Below are 10854 nucleotides of genomic sequence, written 5' to 3' on the forward strand. Positions count from 1 at the left end.
AGCTACTTAAAAATACGAATTGATAATAATAATATTAATAATTATTATTATTAAAAAATATCATTTTAATTATATGTTTTGCTCATTATTATCAATAAGAGTTTTGAATATTAAAAGCAGATTTTATTTGTCATTTTTCATGTCAAAGTGAGGCAAAAAGACAAGATTTGTAAATGTAAAAAGACGACTAAAAGATAAATGACCATCAGCTCCTCAATAAATAACGATAATTCTAGTTATAATCTATTCATGAAGTGGATTATTCGGTGAGTGACCTCAGCAGGACTGTCCCAGTCAGCTGGTGACGCCGCACAGGCCGGACGCTCCTTATATGGTCACGCCCCCGCGCCCTCGTCTCGCTCAAAAGCCGCTGGTTTCCACTGAGGTCGTCAGAAGAGAAAACAGGAGCCTCCGACTCCGACACACAGCGGAGACACACGAGAGGCAATAAACTGTTGTAGTCGGGACTTAACCTTGAAGAAGAAGAAGAAGAAGAAGTAGAAGAAGAAGAAGAAGAAGAAGAAGGAGATGATGATGGTGACTGATCTGATCTCCGCGCTCGTCCTCGTCCTGTCCGCGCGCTGCGCCTCAGGTGAGTCCAGGTGGAGGGTCCCGCGATGAGAGATGAGGAATTCGTTTAAAAACCTGGAGTGTGTGTGTGTGTGTGTGTGTGTGTGTTTGTGTGTGTGTGTGTGTGTGCGTGTGCGTGCGTGTCTGGAGGAGGAGGAGAGTCAGAATCCCTCTGTACGTGACTGGAATTGTGGAGCATCTTACGTAACATGTGAACAAGGGGCTGCGACTTACCATTGTTTTCATTATCCATTAATCGGTCGATTGTTTTCTCGATTAATCGACCAAATTAGCTGTCGATCGTGTTTTCCCAAAACCCTCAAGGTGATGTTTTTGTTTTGTCCGCGAACCAAAGATGTGCAGCTCCACTGTCACAGAGGAGCAAAGAAACAAGAACAAATTCATATTTAAGAAGCTGAAATCAGAGAATTTTGAAAGTCCCCCCCCCCCCAAAAAAATACTTTAACCGATTAATCGATTATCAAAAATAGTTGGCGATTAATGTACTAGTCAATTAACTGTTGCACCTCCAATATGAATGGAAAGGGGAATCTGCGTGTGGAGCAAGCTTGTACTTCAGTATTGTTAAATATTTAGAATATAAGAAGAAGTTCAAGTTGAATTTGCTCGATCAAACACAGATCCCTATGTGTGTTCGTATGTGTTGTACAGCGGATTACATTATACAACCTGTGGTGCAGTCAACAGCTCGAGTGCAGGATAAATATTTGGACTGAACGTTTGGACACTACTGGACTCAAAGTCTTGGAAATGGCAGATTCGGCTCCTGGTGCATATATAGTCCTGCGAGTTCAACTCCAGGTTAGCTGAAACCTTTACGGGACAAGGCGTGCATTTTCTTCTTGAAAATGATTGCATAACTTGCAGTAGAGTGTGACCTGGGTGTGTGCACTGTGTGCCTCACACACCTGAGAGACACTGAGCACGAGCGACTGATCGGCCGTCTTTCACACACTCGGCCCGACGTGTGCACACACGACAACTTCTATCTGACAGAAGAAGGAAGAGATGTGCAGTTCTGTGTTATACCGGTTAAACCGCAAAATATCAAGCAGAACGATGTTCCACATCTGAGGAATCATTGGCACATCTGAGGAATCATTGGCAAATTTCTGACAACGCAGACTTACAACAGTTTATGGCGGTTGGCGATATGAAAAGCGATGACTCAGGCGACCGAAATGAACTGAATCAAATATTTCAGGCAAGTTTGAGCAGCGTCGTCCTTTTGATCATCCTCAGCTTTGGAAAAACTCCAACCGTATCAACGGATCATCGCTGACTTTCAGTGAAAAAATAAATAGACCACAAGTGTGTGTTTGTGCTTGTGTACTGAACAGTGCGTCCACAAAACTACATGCGCAGGGATTTGTTTTCCTCGTTTTTTTATTAACACTGACAAAGAGCAACGTGTTTTTACTCGCGTCATTATAAATCGTGTCTGAACTTATCTCTCGTTCTGCAGTGCAAAGCTTTTTCTTTTTGTCTCTCCACACTCACTTATAGTTGTAGATCTCAAACTTTATTACGGTTTTATTACATGAAAGTCTAGTTTAGTGTCCAGGGTGTAGAGATTTTTGCCGGAAAAGGAAGACACTGTAAGACAGATGACTCCCGTATCGCTCATGTTTAGGAATTCCGTACATAAATTCCTTTTTATTATGATTTTAGTTCTGTGTATATATATATTTCTATTGTTGGCTGGAGCAACTGTAAGGAAAACCAATTCCCCCTGTGGATCAATATCTGATTCTGATATGAGTTCATATCTAAAACACATTGCATTGCTTTTCTGTGTTTTTTTTAATAATTTGTCTCATTATTTCTTCCAGGTTCTTATCCGCGAGCGCAGAATGTCACTTGGAAATCCACCAACTTCAAAACCATTCTGTCCTGGGAGCCGAAGCCCTCGCCCGACTTCTCCTACACCGTGGAGTTCTCTGCGTAAGTTTATGTGCAAACCAAACACAACCCCCCCCCCCCTCTCGTCTCTTTACCCTTTATCAAGAAACGCCATTTAATTCCCGGGGACACGTTCAGGTCGTCGTCGTCCTCGGTGGTGTGTCGACCTGCCCGCCGCGTGACCTCGAGGGAATGATTCATCGCAGCGGGGGCGTGATAGGAGTCCATTAATTGATCCAGTAAAAGCTTTTACTGGAATGTAGATCTCGGCTCAGTCTAGATTTTTAAGCAGGAACACCACGGAATGGCTCTTTGACCTCAGTGATTCAATAAGGGGGGGGGGTGAAAGAGGCAAGATAAATGTTCCAAATATGTAAGAAATAGCAACAGCTCGCCGCTCCCTTTGTGTTATAATTAAGATATAGATTAGACAGATTGATTTAATTATCCTGCGTGTTTTAACTGTTGCAGGGTCGGTGGCAACAAGCAGAGTTCCCTTCACTGCCTCCGCTCCTCGGCGACGGTGTGCGACCTGTCCGGCTCCCTGACCGAGCTGGACGCCTACTACACCGCCGAGGTCCTGTCGGAGCCGCCGCTGGGGGCGACCTCCGACCTCGTCGAGTTCCCCTACACCAGCGCGCCGCGGTTCTGCCCCTACAAAGACAGTAGGTTCCTCTGCCCATGTCGCGTTGTTGAAAAAAATCAAGCGGCGGTTGCTGTGAAGCAGTAGGTTGGCCCAGGGCCCGGCGGCGCTCGGGTCCGTCTGACGGAGAGTCTTGCCGGAGTGCCGACGTTGCCAAACGCTCGAAAAAAGCTGTTGCCCATCAGCGTACCTCAACTTTCCTGTAGCCCAGGATGAAAAGGAGCACACCGTCACATTTGAGCACCTTAAACCTCGAGACTGTTGCAGAAAGAGTTGCCAGCTGTTTTAGATTTCTTGGTCAGCGAATCGACGGATCGAGCTGCTCCATCTCAGATAATCTGTCTGACTTGGTTGCATTGATGTCACATACATACGTGTTGAATGAGTATGTAGAGAGAATGATTTAGCTTTTTAGCCGTAAATTAAAAAGAATAATTTCTCCGGACATTACATCATATTCAGAGATGCAGTAATCGCGCACGCACAGATGAACCCTGACCCCCCCCCCCCTCTCTCTCTCCGTTCTCTGCAGCTGAGATAGGCAGACCCAACTTCAAGCTGGAGGTGAGCGACGACAAGAAGAAAACCACGCTGTACGTGGCCGACCCGGCCACCGCCCTGTACAAAGACGGCCGCCAGCTGAACATACGGGACGTCTTCTCCGACCAGCTGCAGTACAGGGTCACCTATCGGAAGAACAAGAGCACGGGCAAGGTGAGCCGAGGAGCGGACGGCGAAGCGGCATAGGCGCCATACACAATAATGACGTTACAAAACTGAAGGCCCCCCGCCCACTCTGTTTCGTCTTGCAGAAAGTCTACAACTACAAGACCAACATAATAGAGCTGCTCGACCTGGACCGAGGCGTGAGCTACTGCTTCAACGTCCAGGCCTACCTCCCCGACCGCGCCGCCGACAAGCAGCTGGGGGAGCTGAGCCACACCCAGTGCACCAAAGACCACAACCAGTCCATCTTCGAAGGTGAGTCGTCGTCGCCCCCCCCCCCCCCCCCCCGAGAGGCCGCGAGCGCTAGAAGCACGTGGGCAAGGAGGGGACCCAACAAGAGCTTGTGAAGTATTTGCACGGAAACCGAGCAGGCGGTCGAATCTCGGGCGTAGATTGGATCGAGTTGATAAGTGTTCAATATTTGTTTTCCTGACAAAGCAAAGAATCAAGTCAAGGCCGGAGCTGACAGGACACAGGATGTGGTGTGTGTGTGTGTGTGTGTGTGTGTGTGTGTGAAGGAGTGGAGGCAGGGTGTGGTTGAAAAAAATCATAGTCGAGCGCAACGTACCTGCTATGGATAAATAAAACGGTTGGCTGGTTTGTGCACACACACACGTCCCAGGTCGACCCGGTCGTGTCGTCTCACGCAGACGCGGGGCAGGACGACAAACCTCGATGGAATAAACCTGGCAAAGGGACGGGAAAAACAAAATACAGAAAATTAAGAGGAACACATGAGAATGAAAACCAGTTTTTTTTTGTTCCAATACTGATAGGAAAGTTACACGGAAAAAGGTTGCAGGTACATTTTTAAGGATTTCCACATTTGCTGGAAATAAAGGGATCAATTGGGTGCCACATTCCAGTTGCATGTAATTTGCGGTGGTCAACATCTTATCTTTAAACGGAAGCATCGTGTTGTCGAAAGTTTACCTTGATGCAGATGTCAGACCGTCTGGCGTCATGTGACGGATTGGAGAAACCCCCCCCCCCCCCGATCAAAGTGAATCAGATTAGAGGATGATCTTTGACTGAGACGGACGGATCACGGAGGAATTCTTCAACACAAACAGTCCGGCAGCTGCTGCTGCGCTCCTACGTTCACATGCAGCAGCCGCTGTTTTGAGTTCCGTCCGACGGTGCCCTCTACAGGAAGAAATAAGAAACTGCATGTTTGTCAGCTGGCGTAGTAGAAGTAAACACGCACACACGTTTAAGATTCCAATCTCATCTCATCAGATTACGAGTTATCGGATTAGGACACACTGGACCACAAAGCCAAGTAAATGCATCTTACGGTAGTTAAAGATTACTTGATGAAAATTATAGTTTTTGGGATATAAATTTAAATGAATGTATTTTGAAATGTAAAAAAAGTGTCCCAACTCACCAGGGCCTGCAGGGACGTCCATCCTAAACTCTTGCTTCTGCAGTTGTTGCTTGATCTCGTCAGGAAAATATTTCAGGGGAAAAAGTGGAGAAGCAATACGCACCCCAAATTTTTTTGTTATTTGAGCTTTTACTTCACATGACTACTGAATTCCCTCACGCCTCTGTGTGCTCACAGTCTCCGTTGACGGTTTGAAATCATTTCTCCGGCGAAGGAGCAAGGCGTTAAATAAATCTCCAAAAAAAAAGTCTGATCAAATTCCAAGAGTGAGGCAAATGTGTGTGTGTGTGTGTCTCCTAAATGCATTCACCAAGAACATGATGAAATATAAGGTGTCGCTTTCACACAGGAACGTAACGAATGTACAGTTTTAACTAAATGTGTATTTAACCCATGTTACATCCAATTAACACTATCACAAGTTTGTTTAAGTAAAGTGATTTGTGATGTCGTGTTGTTTTCGTCCTTCACAGTTTATTCCGTGGGCGTGATCGCTTCTGCCATCTTCCTCATCCTGCTGCTCATCGGCATAATAATCGCCGTCACGTACATCTGCTGCAAGCGCCACAAGAATTCACAGGGACGTGAAAAAGAGGGGATGCCACTCCGGGATGTATAGTGTGTGTGTGTGTTTCACTCACACACACACACACACACACACACACACACACACACACACACTTTGCTGTGGGAACATGCGGTACAGCTGAACTGGACTAAGTCGAACAGTTCAACGTTCCACTGTCAAAACACTGGGATCAACTCTTCCTTTGGTTTCTGTGAAACTGCCCCCTAATGTGTTAGCACCTATTTTTTATTCATTTCTTTTTCATTTCGTGCTGCAAAAAAAAGAGAAAAAGAGAGGCCTTGGGAAAGGTGTGAACACTCCTGCTGTGCACGTACGTCATCGCACTGAAGCTGTCATAGTCAAGTCTCTGTCTTTAAAGACTGGTATTTAATAATTGTAGATGAACACTACCAACTGATATTTATTTCATTCAATAGTTTTCCTTTCGAACTTGAAATGACGTCACGACGAGGAACTTTTAGGGGAAATCAAGACTTTGTACATTCTATTTTTGTATCCGATTGCTTAATTTATTGTGTTTTAAATTGAGATTAACATATTTTGTATATGAAGCTGTTAGCCGTTTTATACATCTGCATTGTTTTAGATCATTTTATTTTTTGGGTGGGTGAAATATTCAAGAATTAATAAATGTTTTAAAAGAACACGGCGAGATGTTTTTTTTCCATTTCAGTTCATTTAAACGACAATGCTCGAAAAAACAATCTTCATTTTTACTATTATTCATATTGGGTTTTGTTGTGTTGCTACAAATGTAGTTTAATATGCAAACATCCTTATAGATGCATTCATATTCTCCTGAGGTTACAATGATCCAGGGAAAATTACAAATCCCATGTGAATCTGAGATTCAGTTTTTGGTAATCACAACAAAAGATATCAGCGAGTGACTTCCAATAAATACAGTAGAATACAGTACGAACGTACACAGCATTTCATGTATAATATATAGAAACATATTATCAATTTCAGTTTTAGATTTTTGTCAATGCCCTTTAAAAACAATATAAGCAATAAAAAAAATGATGAGAGGACAAACAATATGTGGGAAATTCTATTGACCACATGAATAAATAATACGACAATCGTTCTAACCGTGACTAAAGCGTGACGCTGGCTCCGCGGGTCGGCAGCTCTATCTGGTAAACGCATTTCCCGTCGATCTGCATGAAGCCGACCGTCATCGTCCGCTCGGTGACCTGGAAGTAAGCCACGCCCCCCACCGTGTGATTGACGGGGCTCGAGTAGAGCTGCCACGACTGAGGAACGCTGGCACGGTGGCTGGTGGCCGGGTCGCTGACCACCCCGCTCCCGCTGACCACGTACGAGCTCCCGTCGTCCTCTCTGATGAACTGTTGACAGGGGAGAGACAGTGGTCGGGAGACACAGATGTGATTGAATGTGACAGAGGGACACACACACACACACACACACACACACACACAGACACACACACGGACACGTACACGTGATATTCTTTACAGTACACACTTGCAGATTGTGGTCGTGGCCACACAGGTACGCAGTGACTCTGTATTTCTTCAGCAGGGGCCTCAGTCTGTCGACCAGACAGGACGTTGGTCCGTGGTGGCCGATGGACCACACGGGAAAGTGACCAGCCACCAAAACAAAGTCCGACCTGACGCGGGAATATTAAAGATGTCACATAAAAACACAAAGTGACACAGCTCTGATTCAGGCTCATTTCCTTCCATCCCTTCATATAATTCCAGACTGAAGACTTATGTTGTGTTCAGTGATCTGAAAAATATGTTTTGGGTGCTTCAGATGTTTTGAATGATGAATTTTCAGCAAACAGTACAATGCACATGTTATAATAATCTTTATAACAGCCAGAGTAGTAAAGAACTTTTTTCAGAGACCAAGAGGAACAACAAGGCCATATCTATTATAATAATAATAATAACACATTTTATTTGCACTTTACATTTGAAACAAGTCTCAAAGTGCTACAACGTAAAAGCATTAACATAAGAAGCTAACATCATAAAAATATGAGCACAAACTAATCTTTCTCATTTTGGGCTCGCCTGAAGAGACACAGGAGTTTTTAATGAATTATTAAATTAAATTCTCATTAAAATCAAATCAAACTGTCCCTGGGACTGTGCTCTTACTCATTTGTCAGTTTTTTTTCTTTGTTTGTCTTTGATGTAATTCGTCACTAGACATCAAAACATATCTTAAATTCCAATCAAAATTCGGATCAAAAAACAAAACAAAGGTTCATTAATTCGTATGTATTAAACACGGCGGCTCACCGGCTGCTGGCCAGCGTGGCACTGATCCAGCTCCACTGACGCTCCGCCGCTCTGCGGTCCTCCGGTCCGGAGGGCTGAAGTTGGTCGTAGGTGTTTCCACATAAGGTCACGGTGTCAATCATCAGAACGCTCATTGACACGTTTGTGTGTGGGACATTAAAACGGAGGTCATAGTAGAGAGCGGGGTAATTCCTGCAGACGCAAAACAGACCTCATGGTATACTAATAACATACTAATAAAAATTAATAAATACAAGTGAGCAGTTTGCGTTATTTATTTTTTTTTCATCTGTGAATACAGCCTGCCCTGAAATGTGTGTTTGTTGTTGTAATACTCATTTTAGCCACACGATTTTTTAATTTCTCAACACAAGGTACAAATATTGTACGTAAGCAAGTTGTGTAACATAACTGTTGTCTTTTTCTTTCCTGTTTTTGCACAGAAATTTATTTTAAAATGATATATAATTATATTTTATAAATATATATATATTTCCTTTATAATTATATATAAAATTTCCACCTCGGTTCAAATATAAAAATATAAAAAATGATCCCGGCTGGTGGACAGAGTTGTGGGTGAACATTTATAAAATATCAAAGGATCCTTTGAAAGAAAATAAGCGCAAATTATCTTACTGTAGATTGATGGAAAATACTTTATCTGACTAAAAGCTGACATGAGTGTTGGGGGGTGGGCTCACACTTTTCATTCCTGCCTGGAAACGGTTCTATTGACGCCATGTGTGTGCTTTGCTTCCGTACCATCGGTGGGACACGTTGGAGTACGCCATCTGAGCGGAGATGTTGCCCCTGTGGTCGTGGTTCCCGCCGACCAGGTACCATGGGATCTGCAGCAGAGCGGGCTGAGAGAAGACTCCCTCGAATGTGTGCTGTGGACGAGCAGAACCCATAACATTCGCTGTAAAAATCGAATGTAGCACATTTTAACACGGTCAGGGGTCCCGGGATATACCCTGTGTTTTTTCCTTGGTGCTCTCACCTTGAAGCGGGGGTCTCCCACATTCTGGACGCCGCTGAAGTAGAAGTGATCCCCCAGGCTGAGGACAAAGTCCATCCCCTGCGTCCGGGCCAGCCAGTCCAACTCTGCGGCGACGGCCTCCTCGTGAGGGGTGTAGTACGGCGGGATGGGAACACCGCCCCAGTCGGCGAGCACGGCAAAGCGCAGAGCCGCTGATGACAAATCAATCAGACTCTGGTTGTTTGCGAAGGTTTCAACAGACACGTCCCGGTTAAGGAAGTATCTGTCTTCAGGTCACGTTTCATACATACTTCCTGAAATAGAAACACTGAGGAGTTTGTTTGAGAGATAAAAAAAAATGAAATAACTCTAATGGCACACGAAGGGGAATGTTCAGTCTAACATTAAAAAGGTTGTGATAAATGCGTGTTGACTTAGCTGGGAAGTTTATTTAGTCTGGCCAGTCACTGTCATTGATTTGGATAACAGAACAGGACCTGGAAGAAATACTTCAACAATCTATGAGTAACATGACAGGTCACGTGTTTGCTGACAAGGATCAGGGGGTTACAAACCTCCTGACCTGAATATCAGCTCCGGTCAACTGTGCCTCATTGGCGTTCCATGACCTACAGACCGAGGTTACAGTCCTACCTTGTTCCAGAGTTCTAAGGGGACACCAGCGGCTTTGCAGGCAGAACACCAGCAGCACACACCGCAGCCTGTCCATGACACCTCCGACCGAACAAAGTCAAACAAACTTTGCTGGCGGTTAACAGTCGTGACTTCCTGTATCAGGCGGGAGCAAGAAAAACAAGTCAGAGTGACTCATTGATTGCAGTCGTCTCTGCGCTTTCACAGCTCGGAGAGTTTAAAGGTGTAAAGACTTTTACAGATAACACACGTCTCTTCACATATTCACAAGCTGCTCCCTGAATGAAGACTTTAAGTCTTGTAAACTTAGGTATTTGGCTTCCTGGGACTAAAGCCCCGAAAGTAAACTTTCTCCCAAAAAAACCCACATAACTCATTGTACTTTTATAGTTTTTGAAAATTGTTATTATTCTCTGTAAATTTTCATCAATGAATTTGGCAAAAAAATGATTACTTTCGACATTGGAAGACATATGTGGAAAAATATGATAAGGTGTCTACAGTGATACCGCACATCTATTCAGGTTGTTCTCCTTAGTTCAGAAACTGTTCGGGGAGTGAGAGTTTCACTGGAAAACTCAAAAGTGCCAAATCTTGTTGTGCCGAGGCAAACGTCACCTGTTTGATATTTTCTTTTGTTCTTTAGTTTCCTTTAATGGCCATGTATGAGTGAGATAATGGCTTAAAACCAACTTTTCAGTTATTTCAAATTTTTTCTTAACTGCAACTTCAATACCAATATTGAGAAAAATAAATGGTAGGAGTTTAGCAAACATTGTTATAACCATCTGGATAAATGGACTTCCAACTGACTAACACACTGTGGGAGCTGAGATCCGCTTGGTTTCCTCAGAGTGGACTTGTGTACACCAATCGTAGTGTAGGAAAAGGCTTCATGATATTTCCGGTGCGAAGGATAAAACTAAACATTTATTCCACCGTTTGTGAAACCTTACAGATATATCCGAAGCCAAATATTCTCCGTACAGAAAGGTATACTACGGTGAGAAAACCATGTCGCTCAGTTCGGTTTCTGAATCTCAACTGGACTAACGAACTTCACAGGCACTTTCATACTTTGATAAGCTATTTCCC

The 10854-nt window shown here is 44.0% G+C and overlaps 2 protein-coding genes and 1 long non-coding RNA gene across 5 annotated transcripts; 1 reads left to right on the forward strand and 2 right to left on the reverse strand.

Annotated features, from left to right (window-relative positions):
* Nucleotides 1–452: 452 nt before the first annotated feature.
* On the forward strand, nt 453–6485 carry f3a (coagulation factor IIIa). Its single transcript, XM_035619064.2, has 6 exons — nt 453–592; nt 2424–2535; nt 2965–3158; nt 3669–3850; nt 3949–4117; nt 5726–6485. Exons 1-6 carry the CDS (start codon nt 529–531, stop codon nt 5869–5871), a joined length of 867 nt encoding a protein of 288 aa, XP_035474957.1. The 5' UTR covers nt 453–528; the 3' UTR covers nt 5872–6485.
* On the reverse strand, nt 571–5841 carry LOC124849751. Its single transcript, XR_007030270.1, has 3 exons — nt 4431–5841; nt 805–938; nt 571–714 (listed from the first exon to the last, which is right to left on the reverse strand). It is a non-coding gene; the product is annotated as an uncharacterized LOC124849751 (long non-coding RNA).
* A 397-nt stretch (nt 6486–6882) lies between the features above and the next one.
* On the reverse strand, nt 6883–10840 carry acp5b (acid phosphatase 5b, tartrate resistant). Of its 3 annotated transcripts, none has more exons than XM_035619062.2 (7): nt 10716–10840; nt 9760–9894; nt 9127–9317; nt 8889–9016; nt 8124–8315; nt 7333–7480; nt 6883–7193 (listed from the first exon to the last, which is right to left on the reverse strand). In XM_035619062.2, the coding sequence occupies exons 2-7, from the start codon at nt 9833–9835 to the stop codon at nt 6942–6944; spliced, it is 987 nt and encodes a 328-aa protein (XP_035474955.1). In that variant the 5' UTR covers nt 9836–9894; nt 10716–10840; the 3' UTR covers nt 6883–6941. The 3 variants fall into 3 exon arrangements, with proteins under 3 accessions (XP_035474955.1, XP_035474953.1, XP_035474956.1); XM_035619060.2 differs by having other exon boundaries at nt 10581–10832; XM_035619063.2 differs by lacking the exon at nt 10716–10840 and having other exon boundaries at nt 9127–9419; nt 9760–10119.
* Between the last annotated feature and the right edge of the window lie 14 nt (nt 10841–10854).

The sequence above is a fragment of the Scophthalmus maximus genome, chromosome 21 (assembly GCF_022379125.1).
Source record: "Scophthalmus maximus strain ysfricsl-2021 chromosome 21, ASM2237912v1, whole genome shotgun sequence".
Lineage (NCBI taxonomy): Eukaryota > Metazoa > Chordata > Actinopteri > Pleuronectiformes > Scophthalmidae > Scophthalmus > Scophthalmus maximus.